The 22,458-nt window shown below is 44.1% G+C and overlaps 1 protein-coding gene across 12 annotated transcripts in view; it reads left to right on the forward strand.

Annotated features, from left to right (window-relative positions):
- Sesn3 (sestrin 3) overlaps positions 1-20,658 on the forward strand; it is a 54,231-nt gene extending 33,573 nt beyond the window's left edge. Inside the window, exons 4-14 of one of the 12 annotated variants that reach the window (XR_015626584.1) lie at positions 17-199; positions 4,103-4,339; positions 5,692-5,866; positions 9,307-9,425; positions 10,131-10,321; positions 11,537-11,681; positions 13,234-14,229; positions 14,772-14,893; positions 15,248-15,334; positions 15,600-15,740; positions 17,246-20,658. Coding sequence is in view for 2 of the 12 variants with exons in the window: in XM_087561682.1 (XP_087417808.1) it covers positions 17-199; positions 4,103-4,339; positions 5,692-5,866; positions 9,307-9,425; positions 10,131-10,321; positions 11,537-11,681; positions 13,234-13,320 (1,137 nt within the window). In the remaining 10 variants the exon portion in view is untranslated. 12 annotated transcript variants of the gene reach the window in all.
- The last annotated feature ends 1,800 nt before the right edge of the window (positions 20,659-22,458 follow it).

Consider the following 22,458-nt stretch of genomic DNA (forward strand, 5'->3'; position numbering starts at 1 on the left):
TGTTTCTGTGTTTCAGGCTGCAGCCAGACACCAGTGTTCCTACCTAATAAACATGCATGTGGATGAATTTTTAAAGACCGGAGGGATTGCTGAGTGGCTCAATGGCTTGGAATATGTACCACAAAGACTGAGAAATCTTAATGAAATTAACAAGCTGCTGGCACACCGGCCCTGGCTGATCACGAAAGAGCACATTCAGGTACGGGGTTTCTGCACAGGTTCCGACCTGTGCTTGAAGCTGGAGAGTTCATGAGGGTTTGCTTTGTATAATACTTTTCATTTTTGTTTTTGAGATTATAATTCCAACTGTTCTCCCTTCCCCCTTTCTGTCTGAACCCTCCCATCTACCTCCTTTCTCTCGTTGAAATTCATAGCATGAGGCCAGTTTGCAGTTTTAAAAGCAGATACTTATCACACAAAGCCAACAACTTCTCTCGAGTGTGTACAGACGGACCTGGATGGAGCCTGCCTAGCTATTTTAAGGAAATACACAGGCACCAGCTAAGTCTGCTATGGGGAAGATACATTATAGCCTCTTCTTACATACACATGTATACAAGTATATACATGTATATATATATATATATATATATATTCAATTTTAAATACCTATATAAAGAAACAAGAAATAAGAGATACTAATTACATTTATAAAAGATAATTAGAAATTTGGTAGGTTTCATTTAAGTTCAAATGAAAACTGACCCTTCACAAGGAGTCACTCATTGGCCTGAACTCGTGCTGTGAGCAAAGTTATTTTCTGTTATCAAGGAGTTGATAAATCAAGTCCACTGAATTGAGGATGCCTGGCTTCTGGCCACTGTTGTCAGCAGTATGTGCCCTTTAGTTAATAAAAGCCATAAAATACTCTGACTCCTTTGCTAGTTTTAACATTTCATAATTTAAAGATTCATAAAGAAATGCTTTTGCAAATAAAAAAAAATATTTTCCAGCTAGTGTGGGAATTACTGGCCAGACAAAAAATAGAGCTGTGACTGTGAAGTTGGACCTTTGAACCTTTTCCGGGTGTTTCTGTCAGAGGCCAGTGCTGTCCAGCACTGTGCAGCACAGCCCCGTCTCCAGTAGGGACTCTCAGCTCAGCGTCAGACACATAGTGACTTACGCGTGCATATGTACTGTTAATAATAGAAATGCCCTTTAAAATTACCTCATTGTACCACATTTTTGTGATTTACCCAGTTTTTAACCAAGCAGCCTGTCTATTTTTTTTTTAATGTTAGATTTGACGTCTTAGGCTCTGTGAAGCACAGTACTGTTCTAGGTCTGTGTCATGATTCCGTGGTGTGTTAGTTAGATCAGAGAATTGATAATTATTCTTATGTCGTATCATAAGTACTTTGTACAAGAACCTGTAGTGGGTTGAAAAGATGAAAACCTAGTCTTGAAATGCTTGGGTTTCAGGAGCAGAGCGATGTAACAGGATGTGGTTGGTCAGACATAAGTTGTGGATAAGCAGGCTGGGATCACAAGTGTTGGTTTGGAGGGCTTTTTTGTTTGTTTGGTTTGGGTTTTTGTTTTGGTTTTCAAGATAGAGTGTCTCTGTGTAGTCCTGACTGGCCCTGAACTCATTCCATAGACCAGGCTGGCCTTGAACTCAGAGATCACCCGCCTCTGCCTCCCAGGTGCTGAGATGTAAAGGCATGGGCCACCTCTGTCCTGGTGCACCGAGCACGTGATTCGGGTGTTTGCAGAGGTCAGGTGAACATACTTCGTGTAGCGTAGGTCCAGGGAGGCACGGTGGGCAGAGGATTTTTTTTTAAAGAGCTAATGTTTAAGCTAGGTCTAAGAATAAGGAGAAGTTTTCAAAATGCATGCTCTAACTGTTTCCTGTTACAGAGCAGTTTCATAGGGAAAAGCATGCAGTCCTATGTGTTGAAAGACTAACCATCAACTCCAGGATACCAGATTGTAGGGATTTATGGGTGGTTGGTGGAACCTGAAAAGAATCAGATTATCTGGTATCATCTGTAAGGCTCCATTACACAATCTGTATTTACCCTTAGAAAGCCATGATCTCCTAAGTTATCTGTCCCACAGAAGACGTGAAGTAAGCGTCAAAGCATTTGTGTTCTCATCTTTTTAAGTTGGTATATTTGTATATTTTATTAGCATTATCCTGTATCTGTGTATTGTAGCTAACTTTTGTAAGTGTCTTTATAGACACATGCCGTAGACTTGGGCCCAGCTGTTACTATTGGAAGTACATATGGCATAAGATGGCTTATGCCAAGCCTTATTCTGAGTATCTTCCATCACAGGGTAGATTACAAATGGTGCTAACCAGCAGGACCGTCAGAGCATGCATTTGAAAACTGCATACACTGTGTACACTTTAGGATTGTGCCGTGTGGGACTAAGAAGGGAATAAGGGTGGTGACAAATGGGCTTGGTTTGCTCTTCTGGCATGAGTGTCACAGAGCAGATTATGACTTACATATGGTGGTGTCAGTTACCCAGGGGTAAGGTGTCCCACTCAGGATGAAGAGGAGGGTCAACATTAAATTGGAAAGTCTGGCACAATGACACTCTGTCTTAATTCCAGTAGTTGGAAATGAAGTCATGAGGGTTAGCAGTTCAAAGCCATCCTTGGCTGCAGTATGAGCCAGGCCAACTATGGAATGAGACCAATGAGAGGCAGAGTAGGGGGCAGGAAAAGAGGATGGAAATCACATAGTACACATTGGCAAAAGTCAAGTTGGAAGAACAAGTCATCCACCCAGGCCTTAGGACTGAGGGAAGAGATCCATGCACAGGATAGGACCAGGCAGCATGTGAGAGGCGAGTGGTGATGATGAGGACCCACGTTAGAGTTAGGAGAAGCTACAGCATAAAGAAGCTACTCGCTGTAACAATAATGGGGGCTGGGAGGGACAATTCAACATCGATTCAGAAACGAAGCAGCCAGGGACACTGTTGACTGAGTAGCCTCATAAAATAGGAAAATGCCAAAGCAACAGATTTGAGTGGAAGAAAAGAATATGTCTGCAGCTGTGGCCGTGTAGAGATGAGTATTTTTTAAATAAAGAAAAGAACAGCATTACCTGTGTGAATGTGTTCATGGAATTTACCCTTGGAAGTTGGAAGCAACTTACGGGAGAAAGGGTTTATTGTAAATTACAGTTCTGAGTTGCAATCCATGCATGACTGCTAGGAAGTCAAGGCAGGCACCAGACAGCTGCCACATCCACACGGCAAGCACAGAGAGAGGGAGGAGCCAGTACACACACACACACACACACACACACACACACACACACACACACACACACACACAGCCTTCTCAGCCAGCTTTCTTCTATGTTCAGATAATTCAGGACCCTGCCCAGTTTTAAGATAGGTCTTCAAGCAGTCCGATCAAGAAAACCTCTCTCATAGTTGACATTAGATCCAGTCAAGTTGACAGCCAAGATTGGGTTTTACAAAACGTTGTTTTTTTTTTTTTTTGGTTTCTTTTTTTCGGAGCTGGGGACCGAACCCAGGGCCTTGCGCTTCCTAGGTAAGCACTCTACCACTGAGCTAAATCCCCAGCCCCAAAACGTTGTTTTTAATGGGCTTAATTCTGCCTCTGTCATTCAGCTATAGGCCAAATAAAATAGTCTATGGAAAAGTACACTGGCATGTCCCATGTCCTTATTCCAGGGGACTGTCCTATTTGGTCCTGTAGCAGGGGGAGGCAGCGTCTCTACCAGATGCTATCTAGAGGGAAGTCAGTTACCCAGTTAAACTGGATTTTCACATGACCGTGGGACAGTGTCCAAAACACCTGAAGATGAATTGCTTTACTAGAAATTGTCTCAGTCCCTTCCAGCTTTAATGTTTCTTGATTCTCTTAACATCTTATTAAAATGTGTTTGGAAAGTGCTCTAGAAGCAGCAGAATCATTGTGTAATACAGTATTTGTTATAGCCAATGCCACAGCAAAACTGTGTTGTGAGGCTTTGGTAGCTTGCACGGTACATTGTGATCAAAGGTCTATCTTTAATGGGTGCAGCACTGTCAACGAATCTTAGTTTGCTTTGCTACAAGTGAGCATGTGAGACTGTGGCTTCCATGTTGACCTTGGCTCATGTTCTCGTTTCAGAAACTTGTCAAAACTGGAGAAAATAATTGGTCCTTGCCTGAGCTAGTGCACGCTGTGGTCCTCTTGGCTCACTATCACGCTCTGGCCAGCTTTGTTTATGGTAGTGGCATCAATCCAGAAAGAGACCCCGGAATCGCCAATGGGTTCAGACTGATCTCAGTGAGCAGCTTCTGTGTGTGCGACCTGGCCAATGACAACAGCATTGGAAATGCCTCCCTGGCAGGCGGCAACTTTGGGGTTTGTTCTCTCAACTGTCTCTCTTGTAACCTTGCTGATAGTGGGCTACCTAGAGCGAGCCCTCTGTGACCAGACAGGATATAATGCACTCGCAAGATTCCTTTAGTGCTGTAAAGTTTCCTCAATGCCTAAAGTTCTGACTTTTTTGTAAATTCTCCAGTGTCGTTGTACAATGCCTTTGCCATCCACCCCAAACTTTTAAGCTGTTATTATCCTGGGATTCCTGAAACTCCCACTTGTAGTCTCCATGTGAACGTTAAAGACATTATAACCAGAAAGACTGTAAGCTTTCTTTTTTAAATACAGATACCATATTTACAGAGTTCACTTTTCCACTGATGGTAAAAAAAAAAAAAAAAAAAAAAAAAAAAAAAAAAAATCATGCTGAAATTTATCATTAAAGTAACTTTATTTATTTTTTTCCTAAATGTCCTTATAAATATCCTCACTGCCCAGGTAACTTCGTGGCCTTAATTTCTTAGTATATATATGGCTGGATTTCTTTGAATTTCCTACATGTTTCTTGGCACCTTAAGAAAAGTGTTATTGTTAGAAATAATAAAAAGAGGGCTGCAATGCCAGACCCCCGAGCAGCAGATCTCAAAATGGTGCACCCATCTGCGGGATGCTGTGTGACTAAGGAAGACGTACCTTAGAGGCAAAAAGGAGAAAGTGTGAAACTGTCAGTTTTCAGTAAATTACACTTTGCTATATTCCAAACACTAGAATTCTATATTTTAACACACACACATATATGTGTACACACACACACTTTATATTTATAACCAAAATAGTCTAATAGATCTGAAAATATTCGAGTATGTCATCTGATTGCTGTGAGTTAATAAAAATTCAGTATATTTTTTAAATACCTTAATAAAATGTGAATAACCTATGACCCAATTTGCCCGTTAAATGGGAATAAACAAATAGTTGTAAGTATGATACTGACAACAATAAATTTTAGGATCTTACCATAGGTATAAAAAACAACTTCATGGGGTTGGGGATTTAGCTCAGTGGTAGAGCGCTTGCCTAGTAAGCCCAAGGCCCTGGGTTCGGTCCCCAGCTCCGAAAAAAAGAAAAAAAAAAAAAAAAACAACTTCATAGCTTCCCATCCCAGCTCCTCTTCCCCCATGCCTAGCCCCTCAGTCACTCGCCTGCCTTATCTCTGTCTTGTTCCCCTAGCCACATTTCAGATATTCCTGCCACCTACAAGCTATGTCATTGACCAGTGTCTCTACCGCAGCCTACATAACTGTCCTCTGTGATCTCCGTGGAGTTGCGGGGAGAGGGACTCCTGGGAGCCATTTGTGTTGTGAGAGCACCAACACTGTTTTCTGTCCTTCCAGATTGTGGACTCTCTAGGTGAGCTAGAAGCCTTAATGGAGAGGATGAAAAGGCTCCAGGAAGACAGGGAAGATGAAGAGACTACTCCGGAAGAAATGAGCACGCGTTTTGAGAAGGAAAAGAAAGAAAGTCTCTTCGTGGTCCCTGGAGAGACTTTCCACTCGTTTCCTCACTCAGGTGTGTTTGTCCTTTCTCTTGGTTGGCTGTTCAGAGACACGAGGCTCCCGCCTTTAGCATTTCCCATACAGACATCTAAAGATGTGTGCGCTGCCGTCTCTTTACCCCGTGCCCTCCTGCTTCACCGACAGAGGGGTCCAGTCTCAGAAGCCTGAAGTAGTGCAAACACTACAGTGCACCCGCAGACACTGGGTGGGGTGGCTTCTGAGCACGGGCAGTGTGTGGCCACTGCCGCAGCATGGGTGTGCGACTCTAGACTTACACGTTTGATAAGTGCCGTGCATACGTAGCAGATACGTAAACCAGTAGCTCTGTTTCTGGGTTACATCGGGTATGTGCTGCGCATCTGCAGGGCCCACCGACTACCCACAGGGCTGTTGGTACAGCGTGAAACGCCTGAGACTGCTGTGTGTCAGCTGTAGTGTCACAGGCAGTAGTAACTTCCTAGATCCAGGGTCACTGAGAGCAACCGTCGCCATACATGCTGCAGTGTTGCTGCACAACACGTGGCTGTCTTAGTCCTCTGAGACTGCGTAGGCTTGTCCTCTCTCTGTCCTGGATACATAGTTAAAGTGATTCATTTCTGAGGTCAGCAAAATGGTCGTGCTACTAAAGCAGCTTGATCCTGAACCCCACATTGTAAAAGACAAGAATGTACTCCTACAAGTTTCCTGCTACCCTCCACATACACTTCATGGCATGCATATACATACACACGCACACACACATTTCCTTATACTCTTAAGGAATTTTGGAATAGTAAGGCCATGTTCCAACTCTTTCTTCTAAAGGCACCAAGCAATATGTAGTCTAATTTAAGCAGCGTGTGAACCCCTCAAAGGTGTCATCTAAGTCACACTGAAACCACATCAGTCAGTCTTTCATTCTGAGAGCCGTGTTGCTGCCTGCTGTGTGCTAATGTGTCAAGGAGCACAGAGTAGCAGCTCAGGAAGTGACAGGAAGTACAGCCTGCCTTTTGTCACTCTCTTGATCATTTGGAGTAAAACTTTTGATTTATTTTATTCCATGTGTATGACTGTTTTCCCATGTGTATATATGTATATCACATGTATACCTGGTACCCATGGAGATCAATTGAGGGTATTAATCCCCTGGAACTGTAATTATAAATAGTTGTGAGCCCCCTGTAGGTGCTGGGAACCAAACCCAGGTCTTCAAGAGCAGCCAGTGCTCTTAACTGCGAGCCATCTCTCCGCCCCATCCCTACGCACCCAGGCCTGTGGAGCAGACACCCTTGCACAGTGCCCGGCAGCACAGCAGCAGAGACCAGGAGGTGGCAGAAGCTTGAGAGCACTGTAGGACATTGTTCATGTCTCACAGGGAGCTTGAGTCAGCAGCCAAGTGAATTGTATAAACTGCAGTTAAATATAAAGTCCAGACTTCAACAGAAACCTTTGGTTGAAAAATAGAGCGAGAACAAGTGGAAGTAAAAGCAGGTCACACAGGGCGAGCCTTGCTGGAGGTGGTGATCGCTTGGCAGGAGCCATACAGGTAGACAGACTGCTGTTTGTGAAGCAGATGATGCAGTCAGGGTGAGTACCCGTGAACACTACACATTAATTTTCCAGTTTCTTTGAGATCACTGAGCTTGAAAAATGTAAATATTTTACTCCTTTACGGTGTTTTGAAATAATAGAAATATATTTAGATTCCAAGGAGACTTCTCATGCCCCACCCTCCCTTCAATACAGGGTTTCTCTGTGTAGCCATGGACATCCTAGAATTCACCCTGTGGAGCAGGCTGGCCTCAAACTCAGAGAGCTCTCTGCCCTTGCCTCTGATCCCAAGTGCTGAAATGCAAGGTGTGTACTGCCCTGCCTGGCTCCAAGTAGGTTTCTTGAACCCTACACAGACTATTGCCTTTGAAAAGAATTTTTAACCAACAAACCCTGAACTTTAAAAATGATGTTCTGATGCAGGATTTTTTAGATCTATTTTATGTGTGCTAGTGTTCTGTCTGGGTGTTTATATGTATAACACGTGTGCCTGCTACTGGAGGAAGTCAGAAGGCACTGCAGCCCCGGGAACTGGAGCTGGAGGTGGTTGTGAGCGTCTTATGGGTGCTAGGACTGAACCCTGGCCCTCTGAAACAGCAACGAGTGCTCTTAACTACTTAGTCATCTTTCCACCTCTATAGTCTGATTTCATAAATACAGATATATTGTATATCAGCCATTCTTTTGTATAAATATTCTTACCATTAACCATCCCCAGTCCCAAACTTGCTAACTATAGAAAGATAGTATAGAAAAATGATCCTGTACAGTGGCTAATTGGTTTTTTATATAGATTTACCAATTTTAAAATGAAAGCAGAAATCAATTTTTTCCTATTTAAAGAAAAATATCATGATAAAGCTCCCAGATTCCATAGGGAAAGACTCTTTTACAGAACCTTTTAATCCTGAACTGAATGCACACTAGTTTTGTGTTTATTGTATTTTCTTATATTATCTTTCTGAGAAGGTCACTCCAATACTACATTACAGTGTTTCATGTTTCACATTACTAACTACTTAGCCACTGAAAAATCATATATATATATATATACATAGTATGAGACCCGGCCTCAAAAAAAAAAAAGACGGTCCCCAGTGCCATGCAAAGCTTTTAAGTGGTTCTCCTCTACGGAAAATTGTGGGATCATCTGTAATCCACGCAGTCCAGACTCCATTCAAGTTACCATGAGCACTTCTGAAGCATGAGCTCCTAACTCAGAGAGGTCAAGCTCTCTTTATCCAGTCCATCACACCATAACCAAAATGACGGAATGCTTAAAAAATGTAATCACAGTCAGACGAGCCAACTAGGAAAACAAGCTTGTTTAATCAATGTTAATAGTTGAAATCAGTCGAGGGGAAGTAATCACAAAGACACATCACTAAAAAACAAGGAGTTAGAAGAAAATTGTCTTCGGCCTAAAATAGTGTGCACTGATCATTTGCAGCATCTCAGTAGAGGGTCGTAGCCATCGAGCATGGGGACCGGTGGCAGCAGCATTGCCTCCCTGGACTGAGTACACAGAGAGGCTAGACAGGCACCCAGAAGTCTCCTCCCTTCAGGACACCTGAACTAACTGGCTTGCCTTCAGCCATCATCTTCCTCCTCTTGCCCCTAGTCCCCCTTCCCCTTGGAAAGATCAAACTAGCTTTAAATCTTATATTCCCAAGCCTGAGCTTCTATTTCAGTTAGTAAATCTGACACGTTGATGTCTTCTACTGTTGTTCAAATATTTCAGTGTGGTTGGGTTTTCACCTACATAACTATCATTAAACCTTAATACCTAATATCTGATAGGGAAGTTGTACGTAGAACTTCATGCATAGGTATTTTGTGGGTGTAAGCTGTGTTGTCAACACTGGGGTTCAGACTCCTTGTCTCGGCGCTGGACGCGTCCTGAGTTCCTTTATTGTCCATTAGATTTTGAAGATGACATGATTGTAACAGCTGATGTCTCTCGATACATCGAAGACCCAGGCTTTGGGTATGAAGACTTCGCCAGGCGAGGAGAAGAACATTTGCCAACATTCCGAGCCCAGGTACACAGCACTTTTAACTTAGAGAAACTAGAGAGTCCTGCCCTTCCAAGGGAGAACTGTTAAAACATATAAATAAAGTGTAGCCAGTAGGCATTTTTAAAGTGTCTGCAAAATGTCTTATCTAACCTACTTTTCAACTTACTCTATTTGATGTCCCGATAGAAGATAATTATTTCAACATCCTCACCCTTAGGAAGTCACAGGAAACTGCCTTCTTAGTTTAGTTTGCCTGCATTATGCAGGACAGTTAGATGTGTTTGTGCTAGTTTTAGAGGGGCAGGGAAGAAATCAAGCAATATGATGACATTTATACGAATGCCTTTTGAGATATGACTGCACCAGTGGTTTGTGCTAGTCATGCAATAGACTCTATGGGAAGGGGACTTACATTTAGACTCCTTCGTGCCTAAGGAAGTTTGGTGACATAGGAACAAACAGTCCAGAACTTCTGGATCCTTTCAGTGTCGTGTGCAGAACGCCTGTCGAGCGAGGGAAGGTGCATGCCCAGCCCTGAGCTTCTGGCACAGCACCCTGGCTCTCTGCACGCTGCACATAGTAGAGCTGCCATCCTAGAACTGGGCAAGAGAAGCCTCTCCGTCACCTTCTTCAACTGTTTTATTTTATTTTATTTTATTTTAAAAACTAAAAACATAGAGTTAAACAGAGAATGCCCATTTTTGTAATGGACACTTTTTCTGCATCCAGGACTACACCTGGGAAAATCATGGGTTCTCGCTGGTGAACAGGCTTTACTCTGACATTGGGCATCTCCTGGATGAGAAGTTTCGAATGGTCTACAATCTCACCTACAACACAATGGCCACCCATGAGGATGTTGACACTACCACGCTGCGCAGAGCCCTGTTTAACTATGTTCACTGTATGTTTGGAATCAGGTATGTTCATTGTGTGAACAACTTTATACATTTCTGAATAGAAGTTAAATCATTTGTTTTATTTATAGCCTATGTGGGACTATACCTTCCTGGGGTAAATGCTACTTGGTTTAAAGATTAATTCTGTCTTAGAGATCATTTTCTTTGCTTTAAAGTATTATGAATCTAGGGCTTAGGGAGATGGCTCAGTTGGTAAACACTGTGTGAGCAGTGGGACCTGAGTTCAATCCCCAGCACCTGTATAAGTACACACTAGTAATCCTAGCTTTGGGAGGTAGGGACAGGATCCCTAGGGCTCACTGACTAGCAAGCTTTACCTAATTGGCAAGAGATCCAATCTCAAAAACTGAGATAGACAGAACCTGAAGGACAGCCCTGAGCTTTGACCTCAGACTTGCACACAACACACACACACTGTGCGTGCACATGACCATGAAAGTGAATGGTTGATACGTAGGTAGGGAGATAGATAGATGGAGGGGGGAGAGGTGGACAGGCAGGCGGGCGGGCGGGCGGGCGGGTGGAGGGAGCGCTCCTGACAGACCAGCCCATAATGAAGCGAATCAGATGAAGACCACTCCAGGGTTAGCATCCCTAACCCGAGAGCCTTTATGGTCACGGCCTGGGTTTGGTTTCCATCATTGCAAAAGAAAAATCATAAAAATGTCCTTAAACCCTAAATGTGATCACAGGGCTTTGAGTTTGGGAGTAGTCTGAATTCTGGTTTTTAGATAAAGGCTGGCTTTCTGCTCCATCAGTCTGAAGTGTCACCTGACTTGGTGTGTCAGACTCAGGTTTTCACCCTCTGCCTGGAACTCCCAACTGGAACCTTCACAGGCTGGCCTTAAGCTGCTCGTGTGCTACCTTCTAGTGTTTTCTATATGATTCGGAAAGTGCCTGCCTACTCTGTTTGAAAAACCCACAGACCTGTCCTCCCCACTGCAGATACGTTTTAAGTAGTATCACCACCTACAAACGTGTTTGTTTTGTAGTTTTTTCTCTTTATACCTTAATAGAGTTTAAGCTCAGAGACTAGGGTTGGATTTTTTTTTTCCCCTCCTGTTCGCTACAGACTCTCAGAAAATGGTGTATGAGAGGTCCGGCACCAGGTCAATGCTTTCTCATGGCTTACAGAGTGAGCGTTGCTTATGATATCACTGAACAGGAGGTCTGTGCAGTGAAGCTTGGGTCTCATGTCAGTGCTGTCACACACAGGTATGATGACTATGACTATGGAGAAGTTAACCAGTTACTCGAGCGGAGCCTGAAGGTTTACATCAAGACAGTGACCTGCTACCCGGAGCGAACCACGAAGCGCATGTATGACAGCTACTGGCGGCAGTTCACCCACTCAGAGAAGGTCAGTGTCATTACGGCAGACCTCAGAGACATGTTCAACATGACAGCTTCAAATCAAGAACCAGGGTGGGCCTATTGTTTTTCATGTTTCCTTAATCTAAGGATAGTGGCTGTTCACTAAAGTTGAGATGTGTGCTCAATAGAACATGATGTATGTCTTAGTAACGTTTCCCATTGCTGTAATAAAACACCATGACCAGAAGCACCTTGGGGAGGAAGGGGCTTATTTCAGCCTATACCTCTCGGGTCACACTCCCATCACTGAGGAAGGGTCAGGGCAGGAACCCGGAAGAAAGAACTGACTCAGAGGCCATGAACGACTGCATACTGGCTTGCTCAGCCTGCTATCTTGGAGCACATAAGACCCTCTGCCCAAGGGCGGCTCGCCCACCATAAGCTGAGCTATCCCATATCTGTTATCAACCAAGATGCCCTACAGACTAGCGCACAGGCCAGTCCTGTGGAGACATGTTCTCATTTAAGATTCCTTCTTTCCAGGTGACCCGACTTTATGTTAACTTAAAACTAAAACTAGTCAGAACAGTGTGAAACATTAATTTTAGCTTCAGTCTTTGAAAGATTGGGCCTAAATACCAATAAATCTACCATTCTGACTATTAAAAGCCCACTAAGAAACAGTGCTGTGTAGAACTGTACCCAGCCTAGAAGGCACTGCCATTTAGAAACTCTTGTTAGCCACTAGGTTACTATTAGAACAAATGTTTCTCATTTAGTTTACTATTTTGCCATTATAGTGAAGACCTGTGAGGCAAATATATTGTTATAAGAATATCTGTAGATGGACTATCTGTAATTATTACCTAAATTAAATATAGTGTTAAGAACTTTTATCAACATTATACCATCAAATCTGACTTAACGTCCTAGGCCTTTAAAGTATTAAAGCTAAGTTTCTCCTTTTACCTCAGTGTCCAAGCTGGAGGTAAGAAAATCATTCTGGGGTCCTAACGGTGGTCTTGGCAAAGTATGCCATGGCTCCATTTCTGATAATCGTTAGTCGTAAAGTAAGCCGTGCAGCAGGCAGATTACCCACGTCATCTTTAGCCCTGACGCATCTTCAGGCTGCTTTTATCCACGACAGGCTTTCCTTTCTTTCAGAGATTGTATACTCTCCCCAGGAGAGTATGCCCGACGCCGTGTTCTAGTGATAGGAAGATCTCAAGATATCTCAGCACCGTGGCATTTCCTTGTAGTCAGGTTAGAAGGGTAAATGCCTTTACATCAGCCGTCCAACTATAACTGCACTGGTGTGACGTTCCCAGGGGGCGCCCTGTGGTCTTACCGGAGTCTGGGCACGTGGTGGGTGTCTGGAGAGATGAGATAACTCACACAAACCGAGTGCAGCTTTGGGTTCACTTAAAGCTTGTGAGATCTAGGATGTTTGCAGGTTCGCGTGGCTCTGTCAGTGTGCACACCCAGGCCTGCGTGCAGTATCTGGATACACATGGCCTATGTAAATGTGGTACCTGAAAACCATTTTGGTTACTTCTGTTGTGTTGCGTGGTAACTAAGCAGTGCTGTCTGGTTTCCAGGTCCACGTGAACCTGCTTCTGATGGAGGCGCGGATGCAGGCCGAGCTGCTTTACGCCCTGCGGGCCATAACTCGGCATCTGACCTGAAGCACCTGCAGGACGGTGTCAGCATGCGTCCAGGCCTCTCCCCAGGACTCCCATCAGAACTTGTTTGTGATTCGCCTTGGCAGTTACTCGGTTCTCTAGTGTCGAAGTACAGCTGTCAGGCTGTGGTCTTTGTTTTTGATTTTATTTTTGTTTTGTTCTTGTTGTTAGGGTTGTTCTGGGTTTTTTTTGTTTTGTTTTGTTTTGTTTTTTTCTGGCTGTCATGTGCAATGGTGTGTTTTATATTTCTCGATGCTTAACATTGCTAACGATTGCAAAAGTAACCCTGACGAGTACTCCTTTATGTTGTTCAAGTCGGACTTCCGGATCTGACCATAAATCATGAACTGGTTTGTTGACGCTTCAGTACTTTGAAGTACGTATGTATGTGCATTGTTTTTCTTTACGTAAGAAAACAAGGAAAAGCGCTTACACTCCGTGTAAGCAGTTGTTTTTCAGATAGCAGCGTTCAGCCGAGAATGATGTCTCCTCCCTCTCTAAAGTCCCACCGCGTCCTGAGTCTGGGGAAAGGCAGGTGCTGCGGAACCACGCCCCTCGGGCGCAGCCTGTGCCCCGGAGAGCAGCAGGCTCTGCTTTGCTCTGTTGCAGTTTATCTGACTTTCTTACACTGCTATTGGCAATAACGTGAAATGTGATACCGACACCATCCATAATTTAATGTGAAATTAATTATGATGAATTCTATAGCATGCTACTGAAATGCCAAGTTCAGCTACTTTGTCTTCTAAAACAGAGGCTGCTTTCCCACATGGCTGTCTGTGTGGCAGTGGACTGAGGCACAGTTCCGAGGGAGGCCTGGGCAGTGGCTCTCCGTCCCCTCCAGTGTCCACAGTGCAGCCCACAGCTCCCGCACTTGGTACACACAAGCTCACACCACAACACCGACCAAAGGTTTCTTTGCTCATTCTCCTCTTCTGAGAGTTAAGGATGGTTAATTAATAGACCCTCATTTTTCCTGTTACACTTCTGGAAATTATTTTTACATGATTTGCTCTTACAATAGCTTAAGTAATTTGTTATTCAAAGGTAAAAATTGTGTTTCCGTGCATTAATGTGATGGAGCAACAAGACAGCAGTGCAGTCTTGTTTAGAAATCAGCTCGGCTTCCCTGCCATGTCACTGCAGAAGTGTCCTTTAAACAGCCATGAAGAAATGACATTTCTTTACTGTGCTGGGTGTTTTCAGTTTCACCTCCCTGGGGCTGAACAGTGGTTTCACCACGCCAAAGCATTCTTTCCCCAGAAAAATCTGTTTGGGCAACTAGGTTAAAACAAAACAAAATAAAACAAAAAGACAGCATTGTCACAGGGGAGAAACAAAAGCAGCCAAAAGCTCCCATTTTTGCATCAGTTTATGTTGTTTGAGGAGACTATCTTCAGAGAGCACAACCTTGTGTGTTTATAGCTTTAATTTGCATTTTGTCACTGAACCAGGAAGTGCCTAGAGAGGGCCCGGCACCTGCAGGACTGGCTCAGCACCTCTGCCTGATGAAAGGTGACTTGGATTTTACACATCCGTCCGTCCGTGCTAACCTAGACCATCCCTGTCTGTCCTAGTAAGTCATCCAGGGAGCTCCCACAGAGAGCCGACTTGGGGTTTCTTGTTTTGTGGGTGACTTCTCTGACTAGAGGCCTGAGGGCCGGTGTTGTGTTAGGCTGCGCTCCCTTCTGTCTGCCACCCTTTCTGGATGTTAGATGGCTCCTTTTCCTTGAGATTTGTTCCAGAGAGGAAAACAGATGACCTGTTGGCAGAGGTAGTTTTAGACTCCAGGATCTTGTGTAAAATCCTCCGTGTGAGGAAAGGGTTTGAAGACAGGGCGGTTTCTGTAAAGAGACTGTGCAGAGAGACTGTGCCAGGTCGGTTTCTTGCGTTCTGTTGGGTGTGTAGACGGTGTCACCTTCCTCTTCAGATGTCTGAACTACAAGTGTTTGGAAGACTGGCAGGCGAAGCACAGGGTGGCATCCATGTAGGTGGAGTTTATTACTGCTTTTTACAAGTAAGTGCTAGACAACAGTTTCACGTCATAGCCCCATATTTTGTGCAGGTGAACTGAATGGCGGATGGATAGTTTTTATGTACTAAGAGGAAGAATTCCCACGGAACCCTGAGTAAGCTTTAAACCAAAAGGGAAAACAAGGGTTAAGTACAGTGACCACTGACTTTTTGGTTTTGTGTTGCCCCAGAAATGTAAAGTAGAGATTGGGCTGTGGAAATCGTTAGTGCCTTCAATAGATTTCTCTCCTAACAAAGCTTCCTTTTAGTTCAACAGGACCAGACAATAATCAGGAAAGCAAGTGCATAAAAACCCAGCAGTGTACTTGTGAACCTCAGTGAACCAGCCTCAGAACGTTGGCTTGTGAAGGCGGCCCTACTTCCTTGCTTCAGCGTCCGCAGCATTCCCGGTGTGCATGCCGTTTGTGAGAACTTAGTGTCAACCCTCTTTATCCAGTGCAAACTTGAAATTCTGATGCGCTTTTCCAGGGTGGCATTTTTTTTTCAGAGTATTGAATTTACGATATAGTAATTTATAGTGTAGCTTTTTATACATAAATGTGATATTTTTAAAAGGAGCTACCTGACTCAGTCAGTATAATAACAGAGCCTATTATAAGCTGAGCTGCACTCGGGGCTCACACTGTGCCAAACATAAACGTGCAAGTGTGTGTGAAAAGCACGTCTGATTGTGAAGCCCTTAACTCCCTGCTCCTTATGTTAAAGTCAGCCTGAAAACCATGATGGTTCATGGTTTAGACAGTTCAGTCTGTAATTTCACATTTGCCAGCGTCTATGCTAATCCTTAATTTCTCAGATCACTATCAAAAACATCAAGGAAGTCAGGCTTGGTGGCACATACCTATAATCCCAGTACTTAGAAGCCTGAGGCAAGAAGATGGTGGTTTTGAGACCAGCCTGGGCTACATAGTGAGTTCAAGGCCAACCTGAGCTACATAGTTATACCCTGTTTCAAAAACTAAAAAAGAGAGAAAGAGATATGTGAAAGTGGGTGTGCCCGCTTGTCTGTGGGAGTGGTCGGGATGCCCTGGGCTGCCTGAGAGTGGTTTCTCAGGCCAGGCTTCCTCAGGCAGACTCTGATACTCAGAGAGGACAAAAAAGGCTTTTGAGATGAGACTACTTTTAAAGATAAGTACCTTGTCTCTGTCAAAGGAATAACTTGCCACCTCTTAGGGTACTCTGTAAATCCGAGGGTAGCTAACATGGAGCCTTGGCCTTTTGAACCAGTTTTAAACCCAGTAATAGCACAGCTGTACAGGGCTATTTTCAAAAGAGAAAACCCAAGTAAGATTTATATAAATGTCATGTAAACTCTGAGCCAGAGCCCTATTTTGTTTATGTTCTGTCTCTTAAAGATCTAATGGATGTCATTCAGGGAAGCACTTCCTTCCTCACCTCAGAAGGTTCGGCTAATCCAAATTCCTAGACTTTTATGCCACACCAAAGTAAACTTATCAGCAAACAGCTATAGATCATTACTCAAGAGTCATTATTTCCCATGGCAAGTGCATATGTTTATGATAGTAAGGCTCCTTTAAGCTCAGAGATAAGGAAAAAGAACAAATTTCACGTGTACCATAAAAATGGTGTGTGCTGTGACAGGCAAATGAGGTTTCCACTTTGTGTTGTTTTAAGGACAACTCTCAATGACCACTCTCATTCTTTGTGAAAAGGGCTGTCTTGCATGGAATAAAAAAAACCTGCGAGATGATCCAAATAAGCATTCTTAGTGGTAGCTCACCAGCAAGCAGAAAGGTAACGCCTCTGTGGAGAGGGCGCTGTCAGCTGTGCGCCCGTGCAACGGGAACCAGTTCTAGGCGGCTGTCACTGCACTGCTCTCTGGAGACTCAGATGCAGACTCAAAGCAGGCCATTACATGAATGTATCCTGTCAGCCCACAGAGCTTTAACCCCATGCATCCATGTGCAGCTCGTCGCCTCCTACTCTAACCCTGTCAGAAACACCGCCTGCTTAGGAAAGACCAGGACTAGAAAAGGCCGATGTGAAGCGATCCGAGGTGGAGCTGTGCATCCAGGCTGAGTCTGAGGAAGAAAACATGGAACCCGGAGCCGAGACTCTGGCTGTCCTTGGCAAATGCATCTCTATAAAGGCAGAAGCTCCCACCGTCCTGTGTCCACCTTTCCTGCCTTCCTCTTCCTCCAAGTGCCTCAGCCACTCTCACACTCCTCCCCTCCCCAAGTCTGTCTGGGTCTTAATGCCCTTCACAATTAAACATCACCAGCCTCCTGCTGTTCACCACCGCCAACACGATGTGTCTTTCTGAGTAACCTCCCCCATCACTAAAAACATGTCTTTCCTCGACTTCTTCAAGTCTCCACCATCCATCTCTGTTACCTTACCAGACTGATCACAGCATCAAGTGTGCCCTGTCCACCCCGTGCTGTGTAGACCGTCTTCCCCAGCTGCCACAATACCTTGCTGTCCTCTACCTCATCCCCAGAGAGCCTGTATGCTCAGAGCGCCCACCCCCTGGGCTCATTCTCTGCTGTCAGTAATACTATCCATATCCTAAACAAATCATAAAACCTTTGCCTTCTATCAAAGTAGAAACCTTTATATTTATACGTGATACAGAAATTGAACTATTTCTACCATGCAGAATTTAACATTTAGCAGGAACTCAGAGTGAGTGAATTGCTAGCCTAACTTGGTCTGTATTAGAGGATGAGTACTGGTGATAGGCCCAGTCGCTTGAATGTAGAGTTAAAATTCCCCAACAGTCCACATTAATCCATAACTCTTCAGTGGACAGGAGGTTCCTGGCAGACAAGTGAGGTAGTATTTTAGACAAAAGTTTTTTTGGTGGTGTTTGGGCCTTAAAACACATTTCTCATAGAGGACATCCAATGAAAGGTGTTTTAGAAGGTCAGATTGGATCATACTAGCCTGTTTGATGTATAATGTAGATTTAAAATCCCACAAAACTGGGTACATCCAAATTTGACTTGATTAAGCTTCTAACCCCAACCCTCCCTATTCCTAGTGGGAGAAAACTTACCTTATGAGATAAGGAGGAGAGTGTTGGCTTGAGTCTCAACTTCCCCTGACCGCTCTTCCTGGATGTCCAAATAGCGTCATTAAGGAAGAAAACATGGTTCAGGGGCGGGAATGCAGTTTCTCCCCTCCAGCCAGGCTGCCAACAGGAGATACACATTCACACGTAGATGGCCGGCTGCCCTGTTTGGGAGCGTAGGCCTGAGATCTCTAGTGGTCTTCAGATGTGTCCATCTCAAGCATAAACGCCCCAGCCTGACAGTGCCCAATTAATGCATTTAAAGACCGAGAGTGTAGCAGGGGCTTAGTTAGCCAGTGACTTGGCCACTGAAAGGGACACAGCATAAGGTGTTCACTTAGCTTTAACTAAATTAGGACTGCAGTGCCATGATGGCCAGAACCGAAAGGGTAAAGGAGTGTCTGTTCTGAATGTGTGTGGAAGCCTTGAGGTGACCCAGCCTGAGCTGTAAAGTAACTTATAGAACGAGCACCCCACTTTACAGTTCATAGGACCCCAAACATTAGACATGGGAGTATGATAAATATAATTTTGGTATGTAAAATTTTGCTAAAACTGTCTATTTCTTACTCAAGGTAACCTCTTAAAATGAATGTATCCTTTTTCTAGAGTGTTAGAGAGAGTCTATGGTCTTTAGTGTTAAAATGTTGCTCACAGGTACCACTGAGTTAATTGGACACAGTATATTCAGAAGAAATCTGATTTCCTAATTGATCTTCACAAACTTTAACTGGCTCTCCCAGTCTGTAAAAGGACAAAAGGTAGAATGAAGGAAGTGTATCAGCTGGGTGGCCGAGGATTTTTCTTTTCTAAAGCAGAGACCATCTCTTCCCTGATTCTCACTGGTTTCCCAAAGTAGAGCCTGAGTTAATGGTGCCCTGACCACCAAGGATGGTGATCTACATCTAGTGCACACATTTCCTTTGCATTTGGATGTCTCTGCGAGAGAGGAAGTAGGATTTTTCCTTCCTCTTCACATTTACTCTTTTTACCCAAAGCAAGATGAACATTGGAAGCAAATCCCAGGCCACCTGGCGGCATCTTTCTATGAATTGAACGGGCACACGCACAGTCTGGTCAAGGTGAATGAGATGAGAACCCTGTTAGGTCACCTGGGAAACCTGGCCTTGCCGCTTGGCTCAGCTCCTGCAAACCAGAAAGAAGCGTTGTTCCTCGTCGTGAAAGAACTGGATGTAGCCTTTAACTCATGAAATAGGAGTTGAACTTGAAAGCCCTTCTGAATCCTGATTGTGCAGGGCAGCCGCATAGTGAATGTACACATGAAGACCGTAGCTGAAGTGCACAAGTCAGACACCAACTTCATGACCTTCCATAGAGACATTGTCTCCTTACGTTGTGAGTGACATATGTAGCATGCTGTGAAGCACCTGTTCTAGTTCCTAACTCATCAGTATTAATACGGAGTTACCCTTGTGTTCCTTGGTACTTTATATTCAATGTAATCAGAAGCTGTGATGTATCCCCTTCCTAGTCCCGGGCTTTGTTGCTGTAAATTTCCTTATGAAGCACGTGACTTTGGACTCATGTAAGGTGGATGCTCTTGAAGACTGCTATACACACACACACACACACACACACACACACACACACACACACACACGTCTCTTATTGTAGATGGTTTTGAGTTAGAATAAGCTTTTCTCCAGTAGACCATTGATGCAGTTTACGGTCCACACTGTCAGGTGGCAGCCTCCTCTTGATAGGTTCAACTCTGAAAATAGCAAGCTTTATGAACAGCCACTTCACCCTTGTTCTAGCAAAGCAGACCCTGCTGTAAATGTAGGCTATGGTGGTTACCCATAATGCCCTCCACATGCATCAGCAGTTATGGAGATGACAGAACCCATGAGAGCTTCTTGTATGTATAAGTAGGCTTGATTTTTGTTGTTATGTTGCTGGTTTGGCAGTTTGACTAAAGCTGACCCAAATGGGCCAGCTCGTGTAGTACTCTAGTGGTTTAACGCCTCTCTTCTCGTTCTGCGGCTGTCCTTTTGTTTTTCGAGGGATGGGTAATATTATTTGAACAGATAAAGAAGGAACTGTTAATGAATCAAGACAAACACACCTGAAATAAAGGAGCTGTGTATTAACATGTTAACAATTCATAACTGCACTTTCTATGACATTTTGAAAATCTATTTATAGGTACAGAACAATGGGTTTTGTTAAACTGTATCACGTTTATACCTGCAGAATTTATTTCATTGTTATTAGTAGGAATTTTATTGGTTCAATAAAATTGGCAAAATTGATCCTGCTTTCTTTCTTTCATTACTTACAGTGAAGAATATTCTCAGCTCAGTTCGCCTCTGCCTGGTGACTGAGCGTGTGCTCTGGGAGACGTGAAGGTCGTGGGAGGCTCAGTCTGTTGTGAGCCATGCTTCCTTTTCCCTTCATCTTTAGTAGAACAACTTGTAAAGGGTAGTCTCAGAAAAGGCAAGTTCGTGTTATTGGTGTGTCTTGTTGCCAACGTCATCGTTAGAACAGGGGAGGGACGCTGCACAGAGTCAGAACTGAGTTTAAAACCCATGTTGGTCATATTCTGGTATCTTCAGGGCATCGGGAATACTGTAATCTACGGGGTCTGAGTTTCACACACCCATCTGACATGGTTTTGGCAAATCGGGTGATGTGCACTGGCTTCTCCACATACCTAGCTCAGAAGTGAACTCAAGTACATAATAGAGCGCAGAGGAGAAGGAGGACGGGTAGGAAGGAAAGGTGATGAATATGCCATGTTGAGCGGTGATGAGGTTCTCAGCACACAGAGAAAAATGGGAATGGCATGTAGGGTCTTCCATGAAGGCTTTCCAATGAGAGTCCTGAGAACCCACCCCAATGACAACTGCCTCCTTGCCGCGCCATAGGTCAACAGAGCCAGTTCCTTGCTAGTTGGAGTACTTTTTCTAATATGCAACCTCTGGAGAAAGAAAGGGCAGGCAACTGAGAGCAGCCCTTCTGAAATGGGTTATCTGTAACTCAAGAGTCCACACTCTCAAGTCTCATTCAGTCCTCACAGTAACTTGCAAAGAGCTGACACACTGGCACACGGGGTCTTGAACTCTACTTTCTGACCCTTTTAAACTGAAGTTTACTACCCATAACTCAGCATGGTTCCTTGATCAGAGATACAAGTGACTACTGCCCTAAGTTCAGTAGCTTTGCGGCCATCTTGCTTTTGCTTTTCCATCACTGTCCCCTCCACCATAAATAAGCATTATGCTCTACTAAGGTGTACAAGTGTGTGCTCAAAAATAGGAGATAACTTTCTTCTCTGGCTAATTTAACTTTTAAAAATGTTTTTAATTTTTTTCTAGCCCTAAATAGGCCGTGTGATTTAATGAAAGTATGTAAGATAGTCCATTGATCCACTCTGACCTAGGAACATGACTACAGGACTCAGGAAAACTGCAACCTGCTGCATTTTGGCGGCGGCGGTGGGGGGGTCTTTCCTTCCATATACTAAAGTTTAAATCATGCGGACACTTTTGATGTTAGGTTCCCATTCTGTGGGGGAAAAGTCCATCTCAGAAAATGTCTCAGTCACCAGAATCTCTCGAATTTGGCATGACTCAAAGTATGGGAATTCCATAAAATGCCATTTGTCTTGATATCTGGGGATCTGAGATGTTTTTAAGACACTGAGGCAAAGATAGCAAGTAGACTAATTGGACCTTTGTATGAGGGTGAGATGGCTTAGGGAAACAGAGGGGGTGAAGGAGGGTTGCAGGACCAGGACAAGTGGAAAGAGCCAAGGAACAGAAGGACCAGTGATGCAGAGAAAAAGGCTCCTTACCCCCATCCTCATGCTGGCTTCAAGGGGGAATGGAGCAGATGTGGCCCTTACATGGGACTTACTCATGGTGCTGGGGGTGGGGTAGGGATGGAGGAGGAAAGGCAAGAAAACCAAACAGCTACCTGACTACATGTTGGAGAAATAAGAGTAAATGTTGAAGTGGATCAGCCAGTCTGTGCTGGGATGCCAGTGAGGGGCAGGCGCCCTGGGCTGCGTAACTACAGGTTCTGTGGTAGCGTCTCAGCTCCTGGTGTCG

The sequence above is a fragment of the Rattus norvegicus genome, chromosome 8 (assembly GCF_021556685.1).
Source record: "Rattus norvegicus strain SHRSP/BbbUtx chromosome 8, alternate assembly SHRSP_T2T, whole genome shotgun sequence".
NCBI classification, from domain to species: domain Eukaryota; kingdom Metazoa; phylum Chordata; class Mammalia; order Rodentia; family Muridae; genus Rattus; species Rattus norvegicus.